At 57.6% G+C, this 25,934-nt stretch overlaps 3 protein-coding genes across 5 annotated transcripts in view; 2 read left to right on the forward strand and 1 right to left on the reverse strand.

Moving 5' to 3' along the window:
* The window catches only part of CHAF1A (chromatin assembly factor 1 subunit A), a 16,035-nt gene extending 14,968 nt beyond the window's left edge, over positions 1 to 1,067 (forward strand). Inside the window, exon 13 of the mRNA XM_054396081.1 lies at positions 963 to 1,067. Coding sequence (XP_054252056.1) covers positions 963 to 1,067 — 105 coding nt within the window. The remainder of the gene's footprint in view (positions 1 to 962) is intronic.
* A 3,789-nt stretch (positions 1,068 to 4,856) lies between these two features.
* On the reverse strand, positions 4,857 to 11,697 carry UBXN6 (UBX domain protein 6). 2 transcript variants are annotated; one of them, XM_054396186.1, is made up of 11 exons: positions 11,615 to 11,697; positions 11,019 to 11,173; positions 10,271 to 10,332; positions 10,046 to 10,177; positions 9,410 to 9,507; positions 8,527 to 8,602; positions 8,365 to 8,449; positions 7,953 to 8,172; positions 7,704 to 7,834; positions 6,119 to 6,264; positions 4,857 to 5,450 (listed from the first exon to the last, which is right to left on the reverse strand). In XM_054396186.1, exons 1-11 carry the CDS (start codon positions 11,695 to 11,697, stop codon positions 5,322 to 5,324), a joined length of 1,317 nt encoding a protein of 438 aa, XP_054252161.1. In that variant the 3' UTR covers positions 4,857 to 5,321. The 2 variants fall into 2 exon arrangements, with proteins under 2 accessions (XP_054252161.1, XP_054252162.1); XM_054396187.1 differs by lacking the exon at positions 11,615 to 11,697 and having other exon boundaries at positions 10,982 to 11,023.
* A 1,444-nt stretch (positions 11,698 to 13,141) lies between these two features.
* On the forward strand, positions 13,142 to 23,849 carry HDGFL2 (HDGF like 2). 2 transcript variants are annotated; one of them, XM_054396177.1, is made up of 16 exons: positions 13,142 to 13,213; positions 15,856 to 15,932; positions 16,068 to 16,206; positions 17,979 to 18,158; positions 18,808 to 18,924; positions 19,095 to 19,166; positions 19,398 to 19,545; positions 19,723 to 19,798; positions 19,890 to 20,175; positions 20,925 to 21,019; positions 21,520 to 21,590; positions 21,905 to 21,975; positions 22,158 to 22,259; positions 22,358 to 22,571; positions 23,436 to 23,559; positions 23,740 to 23,849. In XM_054396177.1, exons 1-16 carry the CDS (start codon positions 13,142 to 13,144, stop codon positions 23,834 to 23,836), a joined length of 1,941 nt encoding a protein of 646 aa, XP_054252152.1. In that variant the 3' UTR covers positions 23,837 to 23,849. The 2 variants fall into 2 exon arrangements, with proteins under 2 accessions (XP_054252152.1, XP_054252153.1); XM_054396178.1 differs by having other exon boundaries at positions 23,743 to 23,849.
* Positions 23,850 to 25,934: the final 2,085 nt, after the last annotated feature.

Below are 25,934 nucleotides of genomic sequence, written 5' to 3' on the forward strand. Positions count from 1 at the left end.
CTTTCTTATCTCTAAATGTCTCCAACTGATCAGGCTGTGCTGGGAGTCCTGATAGTGAGGAGCTCTCCCTGCAGCCCTTCAGAGAATGGCTTCAGCTGGAAGGGACCTTCAAGGTCAGCCAGTTCCAGCCCCCCTGCCATGAGCAAAGACACCTCCCACTAGAGCAGGCTGCTCAAAGCTTCATCCAGCCTGGTCTTAAACACCTCCAGGGAGGAGGCAGCCACAATCTCCCTGGGCAACCTGTTCCACAGTCCCCCCACTCTCATAGTGAAGAACTTCTTCCCAATGTCCAATCTGAACCTACCCTGTTCTAGTTTGAAACCATTGCCCCCATCCTATCACCACAGGCCCTTAAAGTCCTCCTCCAGCTCTCCTGTAGCCCCTTTCAGGTACTGAAATGCCACAGGAAGGTCTCCCTGCAGCTTTCTCTTCTCCAGGCTGAGCATCTCCAACTCCTTCAGCCTGTCCTGGAGCTGCTCCAGCCCTCTGATCATCTTTGTGCCCTCCTCTGGACCCTGTCCTTCTCGTGCTGGGGGCTCCAGAGCTGGAAGCAGTGCCCCAGGTGGGGTCTCAAGAGCAGAGGGGCAGGATCACCTCCTTTGACCTGCTGGCCACACTTCTTTTGAGGCAGCCCAGGGCCCAGTTGGCTCTTTGGGCTGCCAATGACCATTGCTGGCTCATGCCAAGAGCCTCATCTCCCAGCACCCCAAGTCCTTCTCTGCAGGGCTGCTCTCAATCCATTTGTTGCCCAGCCTGGATTCATGCTTGGGATTGCCCAGACCCAGGGCAGAACTCTGCCCTGGGCCTTGTTGAAGGCTGCCTTGGGCTCACCTCTGCAGCCTGTCCAGGTCCCTCTGGATGGATCCCTTCCCTCCACTGTGTCAACTGCAGCACACAGCTTGGTGTGTCCCCAGCACTGCCTGCCCTTGGTCTCTTTTGCTGATGCTTGGTTTTCTCTTCAGGCTGCAGAGATGGATGGATTTCAGGCAGACACTGAGGAAGATGAGGAAGATGATGACTGCATGATTGTGGATGTACAGCCAGGCAAAGGTGGGGACAAGCCATAGCAGCCTCTTGGCAGACACTGACCCCCCAGGGGAGTGTGGCAGGGTGGGAACTGTGTGTGCCCAAACCTCTCAGGGGGTTCTGTCCCTTTGTCACCAAGCCTTCTGCTCCTCTCTGGAGAGGTTTCATCCTTCTCTGCTTTTTTGGGGGTTTATGGTCTCTCACCTGCTCGTGCTCTTGCTTCTCAACCTGCCCTTCCACCTCAGAAAAGGGACCCCTGGGGTCGTTGTCAGCAGATCCACTGACTGCTGCCAGGTGCTGCTGAGCAGGGCTGGTCTCAGCCATGCAGTGTTCAGTGCCAGGACTGAGCCAGCTCCCCTCTGCTGCCTTCTGGAAGCCTGAATGGTCTGAAGAGAAGACCATAAGGCAGCTCTTGCATAGTCTCAGCACAGCACAGACAGGGACCTGGTGTGGAGCAGGGCCAGAGGAGGCCACAGCAATGCTGGGAGGCCAGGCTGAGAGAGTTGAGTTTGTTCAGCCTGGAGAAGAGAAGGCTCCAGGGAGACCTTCTGGTGGCCTTTCAGTGCTTGAAGGGACAGAGAAGAAAGCTGGGGACAGACTTTTGAGCAGGGCCTGTAGTGACAGGACATGGGGGGATGGTTTCAAACTGCAAGAAGGGGATTCAGCCTGGAGAGAAGAGAGAAGTTGGTTAGAATGAGGGGAGTGAGGCCCTGGCCCAGGTTGTCCCATCCCTGGGACCATTCCAGGGCAGGTTGGACAAGGCTCTGAGCCACCTGCTCTGGTTGGGGATGTCCCTGCTGACTGCAAGGCTTGGACTGGGTGACCTTTAAAGGTCCCTTCCCCCCCAAACCACTCCATGATCAGCACTGTGCCCAGGACTCTGGGCAGTTGCTTATGTTTGTGTCCTGCTTCTCCCCGGGGGAAGGGCTTTCAAAGCTCTGCTGTTGGAGTGAATCCTTTCAGGCTATGGATTGAGGAGCAGTGGGATGAGGCTGTGGGGTGGCTCCCTTCATCTCAGGGAGGCTCTAATGACTCAAAGGGACTGCTCAGCAACCACAGGATCTGCATTCAGCTCCTCAAAACCACTCTCAGAACCTCCCAGCCCTTTCTTGGTGTTCCCTCAACACAATGCTCCTGGCACAACCTGAAGCAAAGGGATTTTGTGTTGGGCAGCTCCTTGAATTTTACAGATAAGACCTCACTGCATACTCCCAAAGCCCTCAGCTCTCCAGCTGGACCCATTCTAGGCAGGTCTGGGTTCTCCTTTCTGTCTCAGCTGGTGCCACCTTCCTCTCCTCACCACCTCTCCCAGACAATCCAACTGTTTGACAAGAAGCTTTGCCTCTAATCTTAAGCTGCTTTTGCTTATGACAAGACTGCAGTGAGATGAAAGCCTGGCTCCAGGCTTGTAAGCTCTCCCTCCCAGGATGGAGGAGGGGAGCCAGGGAAGGGACTCTTGACAAGGGGCTTGTAGTGATAGGATGAGGGGGAATGGATTGGAAGTAGAAGAGGGGAGATTGAGACTGGAGAGGAGGAAGAAATTCTTTCCCGTCAAGGTGGCACAGGCTGCCCAGGGAGGCTGTGGATGTCCCCTCCCTGGAGGTGCTCAAGACCAGGCTGGATGAGGCCTTGAGCAACCTGGGCTGGTGGAGGTGTCCCTGCCCATGGCAGGGGGGTTGGAACTGGATGATCTTGAAGGTCTTTTCCAACCCAACCATTCCATGGTTCCCTGGAATGCTGCTGTTCAGCAGCTTGCTCTCCTCAGGCTTTGCTGACACAGGTGCAGCTGTGTTTGTTTAACTCCTGCCTGAGCTTAAGGCACTGAAAGGATTCTGAAGATTCCTTTTCGTGGTGGAAGTGATTTCTTTTTCTTTTTCTTGGGTTTTTCTTTTCTGCTGGCTGGATGCTAGCCCAAGCCCAGCCCCAGTTCTTACGTGGGACTGGAAAGGAGCCTTGCAACAGATAGAAGCTAAGGGCTACAAAGATAAGGGACTGGAACTTCTCTTAGGAGGCAAGGTTGAGAGGATTGTGGCTTTTTGGTCTGAAAAGGAGCAGCCTGAGGGGGATCTCATCAGTGTTGATCAATGCTTCAGGGGTGGGTGGCAGGAGGGTGGAGCCAGGCTTTGTGCCCAGTGATAGGACAAAGGGTAGCAGACACAAACTGGGGCATCAGAAGTTCCATCTGAACCCGAGGAAGAACTTCTTGAAGGGTCACAGAGCCCTGGAGCAGGCTGCCCAGAGAGGTGGTGGAGTCTCCATGTCTGGAGTCATCCCAAGCCCACCTGGATATGTTCCTGGGTGACCTTCTCTGGGTGACCCTGCATTAGCAGGGGGGGTTGGGACCCCATGATCTCCAGAGATCCCTTCCAACCCCTACCATGCTGGGTCTGTGGGTAAGATCAAAAGTGCAGAGCAGTCCAGCTCTCCTTCTTTCATGAAGCTGTCTCAACCCACCAAAAACCCCACCCCAGGCTAACACTTTTCTTTTGTTGTTGTTTTTTTCTCTTTGCAGCTTCTACCTTGACAACTCCTGAGCCACCCTCAGAACCCAGCACCAGACCAGCTGCTCTCCAAGCCTCCCCAGTGGTCAGCCCACCTAACCCCCTTTGAGACTTACTCCACCCTACTAACTTCTTTTGTGTGGCTGTAGAATGAGGTAGAAACCTTTCCAGCTGGGTGGATCTTTGAGGCAAGGTACTCCAAAGGATTCCCCATTTCTTGTAAAGAGAAGACAGCACTTTGTTCTGCTTCAGACCAGATGGAAGCTTAAATCTTTTTAGTTCTAGGGGAAGAGGGGGGAGGGGTTGGGTCTGTTAGGGTTGGGTTTGTTGGTTTTTTGGGGATTGTTTTGGTTGTTTGTGGTTTTGGTTGTTTTTTTTTTTTAGCTTAAATAATACTGCTTATTAATCTGTCCTTAATAAAGCATTATTGAAATGTTGATACTTCTTTGGAACAGAAAGCTAATGGAAGTTTATCTTCAGCTAGCAGAGGAGGAGATTTGGGAATAAGCTTATTGTGATGCCACTGGGGGTGGGGGCAGGGGGGAAGGGTGGAAGTGACTCTGTTCATAATGTTGTATAGCACAGCCTTGGGTCTAAAGGATGTATAATTATATTTGAATTTATACTCTCTACATCATTCTGTCTGTGGTCTTACTTGCTACAGAGAATCCTAGCAATGGTGGGGGTTGGAAAGAGACCTCTGGAGATCATCCAGTCCTACCCCCCTGCTCCAGCAGGGCACCCACAGCAGCTTGCCCAGGAGCACAATGCCCAGGGGGGCTGGAAGCTCTGCACAGAAGGAGACTCCACAACCTCTCTGGGCAGCCCTCTCCAGGCCTCCAGCAGCCTCACACCAAAGAAGTTTCTCCTCCTGTTCAGGTGGAACCTCCTGGGTGCCAGTTTGTGCCCCTTGCCCCTTGTCCTGTCCCTGGGCACCACTGAGCAGAGTCTGGCCCCAGCCTCTTGCCCCCCACAGCTCCTTTAGCTCTGTCTGAGCATTGCTCAGCTCCCCTCTGGGGCTGCTCTTCTCCAGGCTCTCAGCCCCAGGGCTCTCAGCCTTTGCTCCTCACAGAGCTGCTCCAGGCCCCTCAGCAGCTTTGTAGCCTCTGCTGGACTCTCTCCAGCAGTTCCCTGTTTGAGGCTGAATCTCACAGCAGGGAGGAGCTGTTGCCTGCTCCCAGGCTCCTGGTCCCTCCTTGTTCTCCCATGAGGTGAAAAGGCAACTGCAACCCAGCTTGCACCAGTGCCAGCCCCAGCACTGAGTGGAGCTCCTCAAAGAGCAAAGAAATCCAAAGAACTTTGACCAGAACTGAGTCCTTGAATATTCCATTTAATCAGCCTCAGGGTAACTTGATCTAAACAAATTCTCTCCCCTAGGAGGTACAGTGCACACAGAAGCAAAAGGAAAAGCTGAGTCCTAAGCCCAGCCCCACACCCAGGCTCAGTCCATCCTTAACCCAGCCTAGAATTGGTACCCAGTGCCCCTTCTGAGGGAGCAGAGTTGTGCCTCACCCTGCTCCTGCAACCCCCTCCAGCAATCACTGCTGGAATTTGGCTTTTAAAGCCCCTCAGAGCAGTCCTCTCAGTGTCCTACTGGGCAAGACTCTGTGTACAGCTACTGGAGTTGTGGAGGTGACTGCAGGGCTGCTGTGACAGGGCAGGGCCTAGCCTGCCCCTCTAGAGCTAAACCAGAGCCACTGCTGAGGTCATGTAGCTGGAAGCCCCAGGAGTCCAGCTGGGGGACAAGGAGGGAACAGTCTAAAACCACCAGCACTGAATCTGCTCCCCTTTATTTCATGACAGTGTCTGGACTCTGGAGAGCAGTTCTGGTTTCAGGCAGCTTGCTGGCTGCTCCTCTTCTGCTGCCTGGATGTCCTCCATGACTGCTGTGTCCCAGGCAAGGGTCAAGAGGGCTGAGGGCACCTGTGACAGGCAAGGCAGAGTTGTTAAAGCTGCAGCAACATTCATCTTTGACCTCCTAACTTGTGTGTGTTCCCAGGCCTACAGAGAGCTCCTCAGGGGGTGCTGCTTTGGGCTTTCCCTTGGAAGCCTTGGGCTAGAGCTGTGCTTGGCTTGGCTGCTGCCTTCCCTCTCATCCTGCTGTGGCTGCAGAGCCTCTGACAGGGCTGCTGCCAGCTACTGCAGCCTGTGTTTGCTGCAGCTCCCTTCAAACAACCCAGAAGGCCCCAAGCAGTTCTTTCTTGAGTTGAGAAAGAAGGAGGCAGAGCCCAACCTGGAGCAAAAGACACAAACTTCATAGATTCCTAGAATGGTTTGGTTTGGAAGAGACCTTCAAGATCAGCCAGTGCCAACCCCCTGCCATGGGCAGGGACACCTCCACCAGCCCAGGTTGCTCAAGACCTCATCCAGCCTGGCCTTGAGCACCTCCAGGGAGGGGGACAGCCACAGCCTCCCTGGGCAGCCTGTTCCAGTGTCTCCCCACCCTGACTGGAAAGAATTTCTTCCTCCTCTCCAGCCTCAACTTCCCTTCTTCAAGCTTAAACCTTGAAGTTAAGAGCAGCAGCAGCTGACTCTGACAACCTCAAGACCTCTGTGGAAGGGACCAGCCCCCTTTTGCTTTCTGCACTCACCAGCCCGCATTCATTGAAGGCCAAGCTCTCATCAGTCAGCTTGAGCCCTCCAGGTCCCAGCAGCTCAAAGGGCAGCCAATCATTCCTGAGTGCTTCTCTCACAAAGCTGTAGAGTGCAGACAATGATTCTCGTGCATAAAAAGTCCCTGCCAGGAGAAAAGAAGGTGAGATGTTGAGAGAGGCTCTGGCACTAACCAAACCTAACCTCTGGTGGTCAGTTTTGTGTGGCTCACGTTGTGATGAAGCACTTCAGTGACACAAGAACAGCTCCCATTTGACTGCAAAGAATAAAAGCAGAATTTCCCCAAAGAAAAAGGACTTCAACTGTTGCCAGCTCCTGCCAGGCTGCAACAAAGAGCTGGGGAAGCCTGAGCTGATCTCCAGAGTTCTACTGCAAAATGGGCACAGGGTTTGTCCTGTTGTATCTCCTCATGGGCAGCCTCTAACAAACCCCTCTAATGAGTCTGGCTTGCTCCTGGCAGCCTGGGAAGAGCAGGGTTTTGATTAACAGCACCTTGAGATCCTTCCCTTTCCACTCAGCCCTGGGCAGGTGGAGATGGGAAGTTGTAGAGCACTGCTGTCCTCCTCTGCTTTTTGTTGCTTTATTCCACCAGCTGCATTCAGCATGACTCAAACCTGCTGTAGGAGTCAAGCTCCTGTGCTACAAATGTTCTGGGTGAGGGGATTGGGGCACCCTCAGAAAGACTGCAGATGGACAGGGAGTGTTGATCTGCTTGAGGAGAAAGAAGCTCTGCAGAGGGACCTGGCCAGGGTGAATCCAGGGGCTGGGGCCAGTGCTATGAGGTTCAGCAAGGCCAAGGGCTGGGTCCTGCACTTGGGTCACAACAACCTCATAAACTATCCAGGCTGGGGGCTGAGTGCCTGGAAACTACCTGGGAGTATTGGTCAACAGTGGCTGAAGATGAGCCAGCCTGTGCCCAGGTGCCCAAGAAGGCCACCAGCATCCTGGCTTAGATCAGCAATAGTGTGGCCAGCAGGAGCAGAGCAGTGATTGTCCACTTGTACCCAGCTCTGGCGAGGCCACGCCTTGAGTGCTGGGTTCAGGTTTGGGCTCCTCACTCCAAGAAGGACATTGAGGAGCTGGAGCAGGTCCAGAGAAGGGCAACCAAGCTGGGGAAGGGTCTGGAGAAGAGGGCTGGGGAGGAGCAGCTGAGGGAACTGGAGGTGTTCAGCATGGAGGAGGCTGAGGGGAGACCTCATTGCTCTCTGGAACTCCCTGAAAGAAGACTGGAGCCATGTGGGGGTTGGTCTCTTCTCCCAAGGAATAAGAGCTAGGACAAGAGGAAACAGCCTCAAGTCACACCAGGGGAGGTTTAGGTTAGACATTAGAAGAAAATTCTTCACTGACAGGGTTCTCAAAGCCTGGCACAGGCTGCCCAGGGAGGTGGTTGGATTCCCACCCCTGGAGGGGTTTCAAAGCTGCAGAGCTGTGGTGCTGAGGGCCATGGCTTAGCCCCAGCCTTGGCAGAGTCAGAGAACGATTGGACTCAGTGATCAAAGATCTTTTCCAACCAAAGGATCTGCTGATTCTGTGAAGTTCTGGGGGCTGCCCAGAGTCTCTCACCTTGGAGGATGTATCCATCAGGGAAGCGCACTCGCAGCAGGGTGTAGTTGTACTTCCTCATCTCCCTTTGTTCTTCCTTCTCTCTCATGGCTCTCGTCCTTAGCATTGAAGCCTTTTCCACTGCTTCTGTCCTTCAGAGACAAAAAAAAAAAAAAAAAAAAAAAAAATCCAGCCCTTTTTTAGCAGAGAGAAACAGCAGCAGCAGACTCCCAGCTGGTGCCCCGGGGGTCAGGGCCCTGCCGGGCTCACCGGAGCCGCTGCTCTCGTTTGATCTCCTCTGCGGTGAGGTTGTAGAAGTCGTTGGGCAGCTCGAAGCGAGCGGCGGCAGGGGAGGGTTTGAAGAGGCAGAGCTGGCGATCCAGCTGGGCCCGCACAGGCTCCGAGCTCACAAGCTGCTCTCTGTAGTCCTTCAGGTCTTCCAACCTGCTCAGCATCTCTTCCTTCAGCACGTAGTACTCCTCTGTGGTCTCTGCAAGCAAGAGGGCAGGATGCGAGCGGCTTCTCCTTTAAAGGATGGACAAAGGGCTCCACAGAGCAGGAGGGCTCAAGAGGGGAGCTGCAGGTGGGCAGCTCCCCTTCTGCCACAGCTTCTGAAGCTCTCAGCAGCCACCCCTGGGCTGTCCCTCTCCCAGCTCCAGTTGAGCACAGCAACGTTTCTCACCTTGCTCTGGCACAGGCAGCGTTTTGGTCTCAAAGCCAACAGCCTTGAAAAATCTGTGTGTCCCTTCCAGGCAGCTTATCCTTTCCTGGAGGAAAAAGGGAAGAATTCAGATGTGGGCTGTGGGCTTTGGTGGCAGAACAGCTGCAGGAGCCCTCACCTCACCTGAAACACTTTGTTCTGCAGTTTGATTTTCCTGTACTTCTCCTCCTCTGGATGGAGGTAGATGTTGTCCAGGTACCTGCAGAGAGAGGAATGCATGGTGTGGACCACAGCAGGAACTTCAGGACATGGATCACACCAGCAACTTCAGGAGAAGCTACCCCAAGGTGTAGGAAGAAACTGAGACCTCCCAGTATTTCTCACAGATAAAAGAGCTGAGGGGCAAATTGCCCATAAGCCAGCAACGTGCCAAGAAGGCCAATGGGATCCAGAGGAGCAGAAGAGTGTGGCCAGCAGGTCCAAGGAGATTCTTCTTCCCCTCTGCTATACTGAGGGAGAGTATGCAGTGCTGGGTCCATTTCTGGGCTCCCCAGCTGAAGAGAGATAGAACTGCTGGAGAGAGTCCGACAGAGGCTGCAAAGATGCTGAGGGGCCTGGAGCAGCTCTGTGAGGAGCAAAGGCTGAGAGCCCTGGGGCTGAGAGCTTGAGGGAGAGCAGCCCCAAAGGGGATCTGAGCAATGCTCAGCAAGAGCTGCAGGACTTGTGAGGGGCAAGAGGATGATCTCCAGAGGTCCCTTCCAACCCCACCTTGCTGGGGTTCAGTGAAAACTGAGAGAAGCAAAACACATCAGTGTGTCATGGCCAAGCCAGCCAGAACTTGAGGGTGGCCAACCTCAACCAGCAGCTCCCAAACCTCTTAAACCAGTGACCAACTCTTAAAACATCTCTGAGAGGAAGGTGACCTTATTTCAGCTGACACTTCAGATGACTCCAGCATTCAGCTTTGCTTTTATTCAGACTTTGCCTGGAGCACAGCAAGAAAATCCAGATGCCTTTTGGCCTTGCAGGGAAGGCTCAAGCTGTCCTACCAACCCTGCACACTTACTTGGCCATGGTCTCCACTCCCATTCGTACTTTCTCCCGGTCCCTGTTGAAGGTGTGGATCTCCATGATGGAGGCAGCCACTGGGTCAACAGAGAAGTACTGGGGGAGAAGGAGAGAAACTGGTCAGGAGGGCAGCTGATGCTGCTCTGCACAAAGAGAGGTGTGGGTCTGTAGTGGTTGAACCCTGAGAGGCAGATGAGTGCCACACCAGTTCCCCCCATGGTGGGATGGGAAGAGAAGTGGAAAAGTGAGAGGAAACCCCCCCTGGGTTGGGCTGAAGTGAAGCTGAAGAAAAGCTGTGCCTGCAAGCAGCAGAATTTAATCACTGCTTCCCACTTCAGCTGCTTCCAGTGTGTGAGCAACACTTATCACAAACCCGAAACACTGGCACCATCTGAGCTGCTCTGAGGAAAATTATCTCAGTCCCAGCTCAAACTAGCACAGGCCCAGAGCTCCCAGCTGCCAGCACTGAGGATGCTCAGACAAGCTACAGCAGACTGGAGCTGCCAGGTGGGATGGCAGAGGAGAGAAGCCATGTACAAAATGAATTAAACAGCAGGAAGGTTGGAGCAGAGGATCCTTGAGATCCCTTCCACCTCTTCTGTGACTCCATGCCCCCAGCAGACACAGTGCTCACCGACTGGATGGCTTCTCGGAGGTGTTTTTCCTTCTCATCTTTCCTTACAACTGCACCAGTCAAGGGGCAAACAAAATAAACCCCTGAAACTGAGGGGGCAGCTGCCCCTTCCGTGGGTGGACAGCTCAGATCCTGAAGGAGACAAAACCAGGCACCAAACTGAGCACTGGAAGGTTTTGGGATCCACACAGCCCTGCATGGGATGGGAGCAGCAGCACCTCCTACCTTCTCCTCCGTGGGAAGCCCTCTCTCGCTTGCAGCTGCCTCAGCCATCAGCTCTTTTCTCACTAAGGAGAGACAAACCCAGGTTACAGCAGTGGACAGGGCAAAGCTTCAGCAGATTTTGGAGGACTTTGGACAGTTCAACATCACCCTGGGGACATGAACACCAAGCTGGATACTCCATCCTCAGCCTGGGAGCCCACAGCTGAGCGTGACCCCCCTCCCCATTCCTGTGAGACTCAACACCTGTCCCAGCCAGCCCCCACCATCCAGACAGCCACAGAACTGCTGAGCTTGGAAGAGACCATTGAGATCTTCAGGTCCAACCACTCACCTAGAGCTCACAATCCACCACTGCTGCTAAGCAACTGCTGCTAAACCACATCCCTCAGCACCACATCTCTGCAGCTTTTAAATACCTCCAGGGATGGTGACTCCACACCTCCCTGGGCAGCCTGTTCCAGGGTTTGAGAACCCTTTCAGGGAAGAAGTTTCTTCTAATCTGCAACCTAAACCTCCCCTGTGGCAACTTGAGGCCACTTCCTCTCATCCTGTCACTTGTTGCATGTGAGAAAAGACCAACCCCCACCTCACTCCAGCCTCCTCTCAGGGAGCTGCAGAGAGCAATGAGGTCTTCCCTCAGCCTCCTCTTCTCCAGACTAAACAACCCCAGTTCCCTCAAATGCTCCTCGTAAGATTTGTGTTCAAAGCTACCCTTGCAGCTGCTCCACGTCCTCCAGCGACCTCCTACCCTGGTTCTTGATGGCCTCCTGGGACGGGGGCAGCTTGGCCTTGGTCTTCAGCTCCATCCTGGCCAGCGCCGCGGCCGCTGCCATCTGCGCCTCATCCGTCGGTCCCTGGCGGGGCTTCGGCGCTGCTTCGGCTTTCGGCTTCTCCTTGGGGACCCTGGGCAGGACGGGAGACAGATCCATGACCCGGCACCGAGACACCGACAGCCCCACGACCGCCCCCGGCCTGGACGTGGCCACTCACGCTTAACGGCAGTTCCCACGCCGGTGCCCCCGAGGAAGGAAAGCCGGGGAACCGGCCGCCCTGGTGCAGCAGCATCGCTGCCCGGTGAGTGTCCGCTCCCCGCGGGACAGCCGGGTTGGGCACCGCGGTGAGTGTCGGTCACCAGGCCCCGTGGCCGGCGATGTCGCCGGCAGCTCCGTGTCCCCGTAGGAGCCTCGACCCGGCTCCTTCCCACAACCAGGTACCAGGTGGCACCGGGCACAGGCCAGCCGCAGCGCCCGTGGATACCGGGAGCGAAGCGGAGCGGCGCCGGTTCCCACCCGGTCAGCCCCGCTCACCCGACGCCGTTACCGGAGGGTTCCCCCTACCCCGTACCGGGACGGCTCCGAGAGCTTCTGGCCAGGCCCCGCGGTCTTGAACTTGAGGTCGGCCTTGATCTCCTGGAAGAACTTACGCATGGCGACGAGACGAGACGGGACCGGAGCTCGCGTAGCACCGGGACGGGCACCGGGACCGCCGCGCCCCGCCCCGCCCCGCCTGCGTCACTCCCACCGGAAGGGGCGGAGCCAGCTCAGCAGCTCCGGCGCCGCTCTATGACCTCCGCGGGCGGGGAGCCAGGGCAGGACAGGGCCCCCCACGCCTGCACCCACAGACCCCACACTGCTCTAGGCCTGCCCCTATGAACCGCCTTGACCTCCACACTCACGGCCCCAGGGTCCCCCAAGCCCCTCTGCAGCCTCACTCCCCGGCAGGTGCTGGAGGGGATGTGATCAATGCTCAGCAGGAGCTAAAGGGGCTCTGGGGGGCAAGAGGATGGGACCAGGCTCTTAGCAGTGGTGCCCAGTGACAGGACAAGGGGCAGCAAGGGGCATAAACTAGAAGCCAGGAGGTTCCATCTGCAACAGGAGTGGGGTTGGACTGGATGATTTCCAGAGGTCCCTTCCAGCCTCCACCATGCTGGGATTTGGGCATTCTGTGACCTGCCTGCTTCCCAGCATCCCAAATTCCCTCCCACAAAGCCCAGAGGAGTCCCCCTCCTCGCACACACCGGATGCTGCCCCTAGCTCACAGTATTTAGGAGGAAAAGATACTGAAGATCGAAGCCCACCAGCATGTCCTCCCACCCCTGGGTGCTGGGCACAGAACCTCAGTGGGGCTTGGGCCAAGCTGCATCCCCAGGTCAGGGGGTGGCAATGGAGGGACAGGGGTTGGGCAAGCTCCTCTCAAATTCCCTTTGTCCATCCTATGCTGGGCCCAGGGCTGTCCTCCCTGTCTCTACATCTGCTAGCCCCCGGCCCCCACGTTACAGACCCCTCCCTATAGCCTGACACCACCCTATAGCCCTGTACCCTGCCCTATGTAGCCCTGGTTCTGACCCCACAGCCCTGACTCTATATCCCAGTCCCCCACCCTATAGCACTGGCCCTCACCCCCAAGCCAGGTCCCCCTGTTTATAACCCTACTGCCCTCCCTACAGCTCTGGCCCCCACCCTATAGCCCTAGCCCATACCCTATAACCTTGTGCCTCGCCCCATGGCCCTGACCCCCTGGCCCATACCCTACAGCCATAGCCAACACCCTACAACCCTAGCCCCCACCCTATGGCCATGGCCCCTTCCCCACAGCCCCACCCCCCTCCCCCGCCCCCTCAGGCCCCGCCTCCTCAGCGCCCCCTTTTTCGGCGCCTCTGGCAGCGCGGCCCAATCCCGTTATCCCTCCGTGCCCTCGCTACGCTTTCATTGGAGGAGACAACAGAGCGACGCAAGGCCGAGCCAACAGGAGCCGCGGTGGCGGGCGGAGGGGCGGGACATCCTGCGGGCCGGTGGTGCCCGGTGCTGCCCGCGGCCTGGGCCTCCGCCGCCTGGGCCTCCGCCGCCGCCGCCGCCCCGCCCCGCGGCCGCCATGCCGCACAGCTTCAAGCCCGGAGACCTGGTCTTCGCCAAGATGAAGGGTTACCCGCACTGGCCGGCCCGGGTGAGGCCGCGGCACTGCGCCGCCGGGGGAACGCAACGGGGCGGAGGGCGGTGGGGGGCCTGGCCAGGCCCGGGCTAGAGATCCCATCCTGGGATGGGAGACCGGTACCGGAATGGAGATCCCATATTGGGATGACGGAGTGGAGATGGAATGGGGATGGGGATACGTACCGCCTCCTATCCCGGCACTGGGGGCCAGGGTGGGGGCGGACATGCCATAACGGTACTCGTACCGGGATGGCGACCCGTGAGCGGCATGGCATGTCCTGTGCAGGGATGGGGAAGCTGGTACCCGCACCTGTCCCGGGCTGGGAGACGGTAGCGGCATGAGGGATCTGTGCCAGCACCGGCACTGGAATGGAGATCCCATAACGGTATCCATTCTGGGATGGGGACCTGGTACTGGCTTGGAGCATTCCGTACCGGGATAGGAGGTCCCCTGCTGGTATGGGGACCCAGTACCGGCATGGAGATCCCATACCGGGATGGGGTATCCATGATGTATCTATTCTGGGATGCGGACCTGGTACTGGTGTGAAGGACCTGTCCCAGCACCCAAACTGGGATGGGAAGTCCTGTCCCAGCACCCATACCAGGTGTGGACATTCTGTCCTGGAAATTGGAGCTCTGTAGTGGGATAGGAGCAAAGTACCAAAATGGAATGGAGGTCCCATTGCAGCACCCATACTGGAATGGGGACCCAGTACAGGAATGGGGGATTCTATACTGAAGTAGAGGACCCAATGTTGAGGGCCCAGTACTGGGATGGAGATCCCCTGTGGGCACCCATTGCAGAATGGGAGCTCGGTACTATGATGGGGTCCTGCACTGGGATGAGAGAGTCCCACACCAGCACCCATACTGGCACTGGGCTTTGATCCTGGGGGGGAGGTTCCCTGTTGGCACCTGTACCAGGATGGAGAAACCCAGACTGAGACAGGGGTCTGAGACTGGGTTTGGGCTCCCATGCTGGCAGCTGCACTGGGAAGAGATCCAGCATCAGACTGGGGGTCTCATGGTGGCACCAAGGGAGAGTGAAGGGGAGGGAGTTCCCCACTGGTACCTGTGCCTGGCAGGGGATGGGAAGACCTTGTGGACCCCTCACTGGGAGAGTGTTTGACAACCCTGTGCAGGAGGGGACTCAGGACCCCCCTCCTGCTCCCAACGTCACCCTGAGCCCTCCCTTTTCACCTGTGCACAAGGGAGACCCTGACCACTTGTGGTGACCACACAGGGCTTCAGTCCTGCTTCACCCACAAGACCCCTGGCATGGGGACCCCCTCTCCTGCTAGTGTGACCCCTGTCACCTCCTTCTCTGCTGCACCCCAGGACCCTGCTGCTCCAAACACCCTGACCCCATGGGGGTGTCCCTCACAGCCCACCCTGTGTCCCAGAGGAGTCCTGCCCTTCATCCTCCATCCTCATCTTCATCCTCACACTGCCTCTCCAGAGACCCCCATTTCCCTTCCCAGCTCCCCACCTGGACATCAACCACCCTGTGTCCCCTGCTGGGAGGGAGGTAGAGCTGAGCTCTGGGGCTCTGTCCCTTGCTGGGGGCAGATGGGGAGGGGGACACACGCCAAGGACAGTGCCTTGGGTGCGATGCGTTGTGGGGGACTGCTGCTGAGCGCTCGTGAGCTGCAGGATCAGGGGTCCTGGTACCGTTTGAGGGGTGCTGATGGGTTGTGTGTGGTGGGGACAATTGGTCCCGGTGGCCGGGTGAGAGCGTCGTGCCATGGTGGTGCCGGGAGGAGGCCCGGAGGAGCGGGCAGAGCGCGGCTGGTGTAGGACGTGCTGCGAGGCTGCTTGAGCAGGGCTTGGCCAAGGGTCTGCGGTGGTCTGAGGCAGGTTTGCCTGCTGAAGGTGTCTGACGGGAAGAGACTGGCAGGCCGAAACCGTGCGGGATGGATCGGGGCAGGTACCGGGGAGGCTCGGGGTGCCGGAATCAACGATGCTTGGCTGCACCACGCCGTGAGATGCCATCCCCGCCGTCCCCACGCTCTGCTGGCTGACCTGGCACCAAGAGGACTTGGTCCTTCCAGGAGAGCAGCCCCTCCTGCTTTAGCTCGCTTGCTCTTTTGGGGAAGGCTTCCACACACCCCCCAGCCCTGAAGACCACCCCAGCACAGGGGGCAGCACCCTGCACCCCCCCGAGGCTCCTACCTGCGGCTCTGCCTGCAGCCCAGACCACACGGAGCGGACAGACACGGGAAGAAGACGGGGGCGGCCCCACGCATCCCCCGCTTGGCAGCGGGATTTCTCCTGCCGGGAAGAACCCTCAGGCCACCCCATTGGAGCATTCACCCCCTAAAGCTCAGGGATTCCCTCGGGCATCCCCTCCCGAGTGCCACGGATCTCCGGGCAGTAGCACAAGGTCCTCGCTTTCGGCGGAGAGACGACCGAGCTCCGGCCGTGGAGCAGCCGCGCCGGATCCCTTCTCTTAGTCTCGGTAGAGATCCCAACCAGGGCCCTGCCGCCCTCGGGGATCCCCATCTGGGTGCTTTCTCGCCGTTGCTTTGCCTGCCCCGAGCGGGGCGCGGGGGCCGGAGGTCCGACGCCGCTGGCCGGGGCCGAACGCGCCTCGCAGAGGAACGCCCCCGAGCCGCTCTCTCTGACCACCTCCTGCTTTGGGTTTCCTTTCAGATCGATGACATCGCGGACGGCGCCGTGAAACCCCCACCGAACAAGTACCCCATCTTCTTCTTCGGCACCCACGAGACGTAAGCGCTGCCTCGCTTCCCCCCTGCTCTGGGCTGGTTTTTGGGTTTTTTGTGGCCCCCCAACCCCCGACACCCCCCACCCCACCCCCCCCGCTGCCTCCGCTCCGGCCTCACCTCTGCTTTGTTTCTCTCCAGCGCCTTCTTAGGCCCTAAAGATCTCTTCCCTTATGAAAAATATAAAGATAAATATGGGAAACCAAACAAGAGAAAAGGCTTCAACGAGGGATTGTGGGAAATCCAGAACAACCCCCACGCCAGTTACAGTGCCCCTCCGGTGAGTGGGGGGCCTGGGGCGGCTGGTGGGGGGCAGTGAGGATGTGGGCTGCCCCTGCCTCCAGCTCTCCTGCCCTCCGAGCTGCTCTCCTCTCTTTCCTTTCTGCTTCTCATTGCGATGGTGCCTACACGCTTCCAGCTCCCAGAGTGGCTTTCTTGGGGTTGCAGTAGCTTCCCTTCCCTGCCCACTCCCTTCCTCCTCTTCCTCCTCCTCCTCCTCTGGAGGAAGAAACTTTTGCCCCATCCTTGGGGGTGTGCTTTGTGCTGCTTGCCCAAAACCACGGAGGATCTCGTTGTCAGAGTCAGAACTTGAGGCTTGCTTGTCTTCAGCTCCTGGACCTGCTTGTAGACTCTTGGACAGTCTCTTTCTTCATCCCTTTCTGAGCTCCCAAGCCAGAAGCTGCTAGGCTGCTCCTTCAGAAGGCTTCAGAGCAGGCCAGGAGATGGCTCTTTGCTCCTCATTTGCTTGGCGTGGGCGTTTGGTAGCTGTCATTGTGTGAGACAATTTATTGTCTAGGGATCTTCAAAGGTGGCATCCAAAACAGCTTTGCAGGCAGTTGTTGTGAAGAGGCAGAGGAAGGTTTTTTAAGGTGAGCTCCAAGGACAAGGTGGCCTGGAAGGATAAGTTCAGGGACTGAGTCCTCCTCGCTGTGCTGCTGCCTGTTCAGGAGAGAGGATGTGGTTTGAGTACCTGTGGGGCATGGTCTGACCCCAGACTGCAGATGTAGGATAAAGTGAGACCATGGAGATGCTTGAAATCCTGGAGAACACCTTCAGCTTCTTGGGGGGGCGGGTGGTTGTTGGTGGTGAGGGTGGCAGCACCCACTTTGTTCTGTGGCTCCACTGTGAACAGCCAGCAGGGATAAGGAATCTGCTGTGACTGAGGGACCAAGGCCATGCTGTTGGCCCCACCAAGGCTCAGGGTTCACCAATGGCCACTGCATCTTGTGGCCAAAATGCCTGGAGGAGAAGAGACTGGAGTAGAGGTCCTTTTGGTTTTTGGAGACTGAAATGAAGTCAGGTGCCAGGAACAGTCAAAGAGAAGAAGAAGTTTCCAGCACTGGAAGAATCCCAGCTCTTGAAAAGCCCTTGGGTGCAATGTTCTTGAGTGAGGAACCTTCTGATGGGCTGGTGAGAAGCCAGGAGACCTTCCCTGTGTGGGAATGAGAAAAGAGAAGACAGAAGATCCTAACTGGGAAGACTGGTGGCCATCACACTGGTTGCCTCATGTGGACCTTTCCTGTGGCGAAGATGTGTGAAGTGCTGTGGGGTGAAGCCATTTGAGAAGGAAGAGGCTTGACCAGAGCCAAGGGCTGGTGGCCAGTCCACCAGAGGAGGATGGCTGCTCCCTGCTGCTGGAGGAGAGGCCAAATGGAGCCCCTCAGCACCACCTGTCTGGCGCCGTGGGGGCAGAGAGGGACTGGGACCTGCCCAGCATGGTGTGGGGGCAGACCATGGGGATGGGGGCAGAGGGGACTCAGGTGGCAGCAGTGGGAAAAGCCAAGCTGGGAGGATCCAGAGGGAAGTTGCTGGTGGTCTCAGGGTGGTGCATGGAAGGGAGTGCAGGGGTTGACTGAGTGTTCCCCTTGAAGGGCTTGGTCCTGCCTGGTCAGGTGGCTGCCCCCTGCTCCTCTGCACGCTCACCTCTGCCCGGCGCTGCCATCCATCTCCTCACCCTTTCATGCCCCTTCTCCTCTCCCCCTCACCCCCCACCCTCAAGGCGCTGCTGGCCCCTGGGGGTGATGACACAGCTCTCATCCCCACTGTCTTCAGCCTGCCAGCTCCTCCGACAGCGACGTCCCCGAGAACGACCCAATGGGGGGCAGCGACGGAGGGGAGGATGAGGAGGACACTGCCATGGCCGCGGCGGCCGCCGAGAAGATGGAGAGCGACGAGGACTCGGATCGAGGCAGCGACCAGAGCGGCCTGAAGCGAAAACCCATGGCCATGAAAGTGAGTGGGGGAGAAGGTGGTTCCACACAGGAGGGTGGAGGGCGTCCTGCTGAGGGGTCCACCACTTAGCCTTCATCCACCACGCAGCGTGTGGCTGGAGGTGGTGGAGAAACCAGCTCCTTCTGGATTCTCCAGTGGGAAATGGGGGTCAGCACCTGTGCAGGGGGCTTGCAGCTGCCTCATGTTGTCTGTGAGGTGAATGGATGGCCAAGTCCTGGGGTGCACATTTCTGAGTGCATGTGGTTGCTTTTGCAGGGCCCTCTTTGCCAGGGGAAGCAGGGGCAGGGCCCTCTTTGCCAGGAGGAGCTGGGGCAAAACCCCCTTGACAGGAGGAGCTGAGGCAAAACCCCTTTGCCAGGAGGAATTGGGCCCAGCAGAGCCCTCTGTGCCAGGAGGAGCTGGGGAAAAGCCCCTTTGCCAGGAGGAGCTGTGCCCAGCAGAGCCCTCTGTGCCCTCCAGGAGGAGCTGGGGCAGGGCCCTCTTTGCCAGGAGGAGCTGGGGAAAAGCCCCTTTGCCAGGAGGAGCTGTGCCAGCAGAGCCCTCTGTGCCCTCCAGGAGGAGCTGGGGTTGGGCCCCCTCTCCCAGGAACCACTGGCTTTCAGTTGGGAGTGGAAGGGCTCCTCTCACCTTCTCACCTCTCTCCTGTTAGATGCCGGTGACAAAACGGCCTCGGAAGTCCTCCAGTGACCTGGATCAGGGCAGCCCCTCCCCGACAGAGGAGGAGAACTCAGAATCATCTTCTGAGTCAGAAAAAAACAGTGACCAGGTGAGAGGGTTTGGGGATACACTGGAGTGGAAGCTGGCAGGGCAGTGGGGAAAAGGCTGGAGGAAGGGTATCGGTACCTGGAGGGGAGAGGAATGGTTTGAAGGAACCTGACCAGCTTCTGAAGCCATCGTGAGGTGGTTCGTCTGTTCTTCATCCCTACTTTCCTCCAGGACTTCACTCCTGAGAAGAAGCCAGTGGCCAGGGCTCCCCGGAGGATGCCAGCAGCAGGGAGGAAGAAGAAGGTAAAGGAGCCTGAGGTTGGGCTGCAGCAGGAGGGAGGCTGGGGAGGAGGCTGGGCTCTGTGCTGCTGAAGGAGGAGCAGGGAGGGTAGCAGGGCTCTGCCGTGGGCTGGATGAAGGCTCAGCATGCAGAGGGACCTTGCTAACGCCTCCGTGACCCAGCTAGGCCCTGGTTTGGGGGACACTGCTGAGCCACTGCCACCCCCCTGGTGCAACCCTGCTGTGTGCCTGTAGAAAGTGGAGTCTGGCTCCGACTCGGACTCCAAAGGAGACTCAGACTCCGAGATGGGCAACGCCACTGTGGACATGACCAAGTCAGACTCCAACTCCGATTCCGACTCGGATGTGTCTGTGAAGAAGGCTCCACGAGGCAGGAAGCCAGGTAACACCCTGGGAGCTGCTCCACAGCCACTGGAGAGCAAGCAGGGCTGGGGCTCCTGAGGGCCTGGGATCTCCTTCTGTCATAGCCCACATCCATGCATCCCTCTGCCCCCTGTTTGGGGCTAACAGCAGGACCCCCCTGGTTCCTGCTGAAGCTCAGCTCCTCCTTGTCTTGCAGCTGAGAAACCTCCTCCCAAGCCCCGTGGCAGGAAACCGAAGCCTGAGCGTGTCCCCACCAGCTCCAGCAGTGACAGGTGAGACCAGCTGGGACACCATCACCCTGGGGGCTGTGCTGGACGGTCCCCTCCCCACGGCAGGGCTCTGAGTGTGGTCTGTGCTCCGCAGTGACAGCGACAGCGACGTGGATCGCATCAGCGAGTGGAAGAGGCGAGACGAGGAGAGGCGAAGGGAGCTGGAGGAGAAGAGGAAGAGGGAGCAGGAGGAGGAGATCCGTCGGCTCCGGGAGCAGGAGAAGGAGGAGAAAGAGAAAAGGAAGGAGAAGGCAGAGAAGGGGGAAGAGCTGCACTCAGACTCAGACAGCAGTGCGGAGGATGAAGTGGCCAAAAAGGGCAGGAAAGGTCGGGCTAAGGCCCCTTCCTCCTCAGACTCTGAACCGGAGCTGGAGAAAGAGGTGAGTGCAGAGCTGTGGGGAGCTGGGGACACACAGAGAGCCCAGCAGGTCCCTCTCACCTCAGGAGGGACTTCCAGCAGTGTCTGCGACCCATCTCAAACTTGCCTTACCCTGGGATGGGCCATGTCCATAGGCACATGCCTGCTTTGCCAATGGGATGCCTCCCTGATGGAGGGTCTTGCATCTCCATGATGCTTTCCCTGCCACCACAGACCAACCTCCATCAGGCTCCAACCTCCTTTCAGGCAGTTGTAGAGAGCAATGAGGTCTCCCCTCAGCCTCCTTTTCTCTGACAGAACACCCCCAGTTCCCTCAGCTGCTCCTCCCCAGCCCTGTTCTCTAGACCCTTCCCCAGCTTGGTTGATCCTTCTCTGGACCCACTCCAGCATCTCAGCGTTCTTTCTGCATTGAGGGCCCCAAAACTGAACCCAGGATTTGAAGTGCAGCCTCACTAGATCTTGAGGACTGGAAGGACAGATGGGTCAACCAGTTGGGTACTGCAGGCTGGGTGGGCCAGAAGGTACCAAGATACTGCCTGCTGGAGCAGAGCATCACTGTGCTGCATCCCAAGGCTTTTGTTATCCCAGGCAGGGGCCCTAGCCCTGCACCCAACCTGCCTGGCAGCAGTCGTGTGATGAGTGCTGCCTGGCAGCAGTAGTGTGATGAGTGCTGCCTGGTGGCTGTGGCACTGTGCCCCTCCTGCAGCAGGGAGGGCTCTGCTGCTCTCCTGCATTGTTCTCTTCTCCCAGGTAAAGAAGCCAGTGAAGAAGCAGCCCTCGGAGTTGTCAAGGAAACCAAATCAGAAGGAGAAGAGAGGCCGAGCAGAGGAAAAGCCACGGAACAAGTCAGCATCTCCCCTCCCTTCCTTGGTGCTTCCTCCTCTGGGCACAGGACCCTTCCTGTGCTGCTGCTCAGCCCTCCCTGGCTGCCACCTTAGGGTGGGGATGGGCTCCCCATGGAGCTGCCCTAGCCCAGCAGCACCCATAGAGGGGCCAGGCTCTTATCTCCCCTCATCTCTTAGAGCTGGAGGAGGTGTTGAGGGCACCAGGCTGAGCTTCCTTGCTGTTTTCCATCTCACAGGGGAAGATCCTTGGGGCTTGGGGCTCTGCCTTTCTGTAATCCCAGGAAGCTGGGGCATGGGGGAGCTGCTGTCTCAGGGCTGCTGTCTGCCTGGGGACTTGGAGATGGGGGTGTGGGGCTGGGAGATGGATCTGGACATGTGGGTGGAACATGGCAGGCCTCTGCTGCTGACCAGGGGATGCTCTGAGCTTTGCCATCACCGTGGATGTGGTGAGCAGCAGCTGTCACCTGCAGGACTTCACCTCTCCCCTTTTCCTCCCCCAGACCTTTGAAAGTTGAGCGAGGCCGAAAGAAATCAGAGCTGATCCCTGAGAGGAGAATAGAGAAGAAAAAGGGTGAGTGAGCTGTGGCTTTGCCTTCACAGCAGGGAGGAGAAGGGAGAGAAGGGATCCAGGGTTGGTTCCTCCATCCCAGGGAAGGAATCTTTCCCCCAGGGATTGGTGTGGGTGCACTGGGGCCCTTCCTGGCACCAGGGTGTGTGGAGACAGAGAGCTTCCCTCTGCACATCTCCAACCCCTCGCTCTTCAGAGAAGTCCCAGGGCTGTGTTTGACTTTGGAGAGTCAGGAGGAAACCAAACCTCTGCTGGGGAACCCAAGCAGTGCTGTGGTCTCCTCCTGATGTCTCAGCCTGTCTCTCTTGCTGCTCCAGAGCCCACAGTTGAGGAGAAGCTTCAGAAACTTCACAGCGAGGTCAAGTTTTCCCTTAAGGTGGATAATCCGGTGAGTGCCTGAGAGCCTTGGCATGGCCTGGAAGCTCCCTGCCCCTCCTGCCCTCAGCCACAGCATAAGCCTTGCCCACCTAGGGTGGCTGAGCCTTCTCCTGCCTTTGTGGATGCTGGGTGGCATTAGGTGGCCCCAGGGAGACTTCCAGGCAGCTTCTGATCTCGATGCCATCCTTGCAGGACATCAAGCGGTGTCTGAACGCACTAGAGGAGCTGGGCACACTCCAGGTCACTTCTCACATCCTCCAGAAGCACACTGACGTGGTGGCCACACTGAAAAAGGTAGAGCCAGAAGGTTGGGTCCATCCCTGAGGGGAGCCAGGAGCCTGCTGGGGCCACCCCAGCTCTGAAGGTGTCCTTCCTCCCTCCGCCTGCTGCAGATCCGTCGCTATAAAGCAAACAAGGACGTGATGGAGAAAGCTGCTGAAGTCTACACCCGCTTGAAGTCACGTGTCCTGGGACCAAAGATGGAGGCAATCCAGAAAGCCAACAAAGCTGGGCCTGAGAAGGACAAGGGGGAGGCAGAAAAGGGCCAGGAGAAGCTGTCAGGAGGGGAGACGAGGAATGAGAAGGGAGAAGAGGAGACCAATGCTGGTAATGCTCCCTGCGCATCTCAGGCTGCTTCCCTGCTCTGTGTGGGCACCTAGAGATCCTGGGACCCTTCCTTGGGCACAGCACATCCCACTGGGGACCAGGGACAGGAGCAGTGCTGGCTCTTGGCCCTGCTGGTGGATCAGCAGCCACATGTTGGCACCTCCAGTCCCTTGCTCGCTGAGTTCCAAGAGTGGGAAGGGAGGGAACAGGGAACGCTCGTGGCAGTGAGAGCAGAGGGCAAACCTCAGTGCCCACGCCCTGGTTTGGGTGCCTCTGGGCTGAGTTTTGGGCCAGAACAGTTCCTGGCTGCCAGCTTGAGAGCTGGTCCAAGGCACCAGGGAGATGGTGGAATGTGGAGACGCCCTTGGCCCCTGGTTCAGGCTCTTGCACAGGCAGCTGGTGACTAGGATCTTCCACCCTTACAGCCAGGTCCCTGCCTGGGGGTGTCCTGCTGATGGTGCAAGAACCTTCCCAGAGGATCTGGTGGGGAAAACCTGCTCTGAAGCCTGCCTCTGGCAGTGGGGGATGGAAGCTTTGGGGCCCTTCTTGTAGCTATCAGGGTCAGGCAAAACCTGGAGTCATAGATTCATACAATGGTTTGGGTTGGAAGGGACCTTCAAGATGATCCAGTTCCAACCCCTGCCATGGGCAGGGACACCTCCCAGGTTGCTCAGGGCCTCATCCAACCTGGCCTTGAACACCTCCAGGGGGAGGGGGCAACTCCTCAGTCTTAGCTGGGTGTCCCTTGGCAGGACAAGGACATCCTGTGGCCATGGGTCCTTGGCTTGCCCAGCCCCTCGTGGGTTGAGATGGATGAGGTCCACCATGAGGATGTTAGTGTCTGAGCCTCTCTCTTCCCTTTAGACCTGTCGGGTCCTGTGAATGGGGAATCAGTGTCCCAGAAAGCAGAGGGCACAGAGGAGAAGGACAAAAGCCAAGGGCCAGGAGCTGGAGATCCAGAGGCAGCCACGGAGGAGACCCACAACAAGTGAGCTGGGGGCTCGGGAGCAGCCTGGGAGCCGATGCACACCCAGGCTGGGCTCTCCCACGGGTGATCTGGGAGAGCTCTCCTGGGTTGTGTTGGGCTTTTCCCAGACTGGGAAGGAGCCTGGAGCATGGGAGAGAGAGACAGAACCCCACTCTCTGAGCTGCCTCTGCTCTACCCCAGCAGCGTGCAGGACTATCCCAAGGCCGAGCGAGCCGGGCCGGAGCGGGAGAGGGCTCGTGGGGAGGCAGAGGCTGTGGAGGACCCAGAGGAGAGCTGAGGAGCTGAGGCTGTGACAGGAGAAAGCAGCTTCTACCTCCTGCCCTGCTTGAGTCCCTTCACCAAGTCACGCTGTAGCTGATGTCTTAGGTCTTGTTCTGTGCCCCCACCCCGCGAGAGCGCCGCCTGTGGGGGGGCTGTGCTGGTTGTCTGTGTTTGTTTCGTTTCCCCTCTCCTTTTGTTTTTATTTTGGGGTTTGATTTATGTTTTATTTTGGATTTCATTTGGTTTGGCTGGTTTTTTTGTTTTTTTTTTTTTGTTTTGTTTCTTTCTTTCTTTTTTTTCCTCTTGTTTTATTTTGGTCTCCCCCTCCCCTCCTCCCCTCCCTAATTTCTTGTGATTTCAACCGACATGAAATGAATATAAAAGGTTTTGTAATGAAAAAAACTCCAGGAGCCAGAGTGTTTGTTTCTTGAGGCATCACTGACTGTGACAAGGGGAGGGCAGGAGCAGCCTCCCCCCTGCTCCAAACACTGCCCTGGGGGCTGGGATTGGACCCCCCACCCCCCTTCTTCCCTCTAGTCCCACTGGACTAACCTCCCCCCCACCCAGCCTGATCCTTCCAAGGACCAGGCACCCAAGGGTGTCCCTATGGGGCTGCTTTTTGCTTGATTTTCCAGCCCCTGTGCTGGGCTCTGCCTTGGCCACAGGAGCTTCTCCCACCCCCTTTCCCCACCCTCATCTTTTCTCCAGTTGGAGGCAGCTGCTGGAGCCAGATCCTTCTGCTGCAGGGGAGGCAGCTAAGGCTGAGCACCAATTTTTGGGTTACAAACCCAGTAAAATAAAAACAAAACCAACCCCCCCCCCCCAAACCAATATATATTCTCTCCCAGCTCACCCAGAGAGGGACTGAACCATGGCAGCATCCTGCCTTGTGCTGGGCACCATCTTTTGGCTGTTTTTTGTTTGCTTTTTTTTTTGGGGGGGGAGGTTGCCTTTTTTTAAATTTCTTTTTTCTTTTTTTTTTTTCTTTCAGATTTTAGTTTGGTTTTGCTTTTTTTTGGGGGATCCATGTCCAATAAAGACGTTCCCAGCTCCACCAGCTGCTGTGTCCTTGAGTCCTCTTGTGCCATGGTGGTGGGAGGAGGATGCCCCAGCCCTGCTCTTGCTGTAACTCTGCCCTGGGGAGAGGTTTTTCTTTCTTTCTTTCCTTTCTTCCTTTTCCAGGGCTGATTTCACGCTCCCAAGCCTCTGTAAACAAACCCCAAATAAACCAAACCCCCACACCCCCCCCCCAAAAAAAAAACCAAAACCAACCCAGCCCTGGGTGCCTCTTACACAACTGCTGGGAAACAGGAGGTGGATGAGGCGGGGGTGAGATGGGGGCTGGAGGTTCAGGCTGGGGACACACAGGGACAAAGCACCCCCAGCAAGGTGGATGAAGACAGGGGGATGTGGCCCTGAGCCCCAGAAAGGGCTGGTTGAGCCTTGTAGCACCCCAGGAAGGGGTGCAGGGGATGGGGGCACAGGTCCTACCCCTCCTGCACTACCAGATCCTGCTCCTTGAGCCCCACCTCAGGATGAGCCTGTCCATGCCCCTGGAGCTAGGGGCATTCTGCTCCAAGAAAACTCTGGTCCCACTTTCTGTTCTTGTCCCCCCTCTCCTGGTCCCACCAGAGCAGGAGACAGCCCAGGGGTCTCACTGGCAAGGGGCAGGGGGGAACAAGACTCAGGTCTTTCACTTGCCCTCAGCCAAGGGGCCACTGCTCAGGGGTGCAGGGAAGAGGCCAGGGTCCTGAGGCCTCATTACCAAACTGTCCCCTCCAATGCCTCCATTAGAGGAGAGGTGACCCAGGGCTATGCCATCAGGACTGCCCCTGAGCCCCTGGCTGAGGCAGGGTGGAGCTATGGGACCCCCACTACCACCCCCCCAACAAAAGAAGCCTCAGTCCAGTGCAAAACTAACCAGAGTTTATTGCTTCACCAGCAGCCCTGGCACTGCAAGACCAGGGGCTTGAAGGCACCAAGGACAAAAGGGACATGGGGGATCCAACCAGGTGCTGGAGATGACCCCAAGAGGCACTCGGGGGAACCAAGGCACATTACTGCAGAGCCCTGGCACAGGTGACAAGGGACAGAGCTGCACCTGGGGCAGGCTA

Source organism: Indicator indicator, chromosome 36 (genome assembly GCF_027791375.1).
Source record: "Indicator indicator isolate 239-I01 chromosome 36, UM_Iind_1.1, whole genome shotgun sequence".
Taxonomy (NCBI): Eukaryota; Metazoa; Chordata; class Aves; order Piciformes; family Indicatoridae; genus Indicator; species Indicator indicator.

Bases quoted from the DNA above. Each gene is read 5' to 3' on its own strand.
- UBXN6 (XM_054396186.1), bottom strand. From the start codon at position 11,697: ATGCGTAAGTTCTTCCAGGAGATCAAGGCCGACCTCAAGTTCAAGACC. The intron at 10,333-11,018 runs GTAGGAGGTCGC...GTCTCTCCTTAG, and splicing joins GGAGGCCATCAAGAACCAGG to TGAGAAAAGAGCTGATGGCT. The intron at 8,173-8,364 runs GTGAGAAACGTT...TCTTGCTTGCAG, and splicing joins GCTGCCTGTGCCAGAGCAAG to AGACCACAGAGGAGTACTAC.
- HDGFL2 (XM_054396177.1), top strand. From the start codon at position 13,142: ATGCCGCACAGCTTCAAGCCCGGAGACCTGGTCTTCGCCAAGATGAAG. The intron at 15,933-16,067 runs GTAAGCGCTGCC...GTTTCTCTCCAG, and splicing joins TTCTTCGGCACCCACGAGAC to CGCCTTCTTAGGCCCTAAAG. The intron at 23,560-23,739 runs GTGAGCTGGGGG...GCTCTACCCCAG, and splicing joins ACGGAGGAGACCCACAACAA to CAGCGTGCAGGACTATCCCA.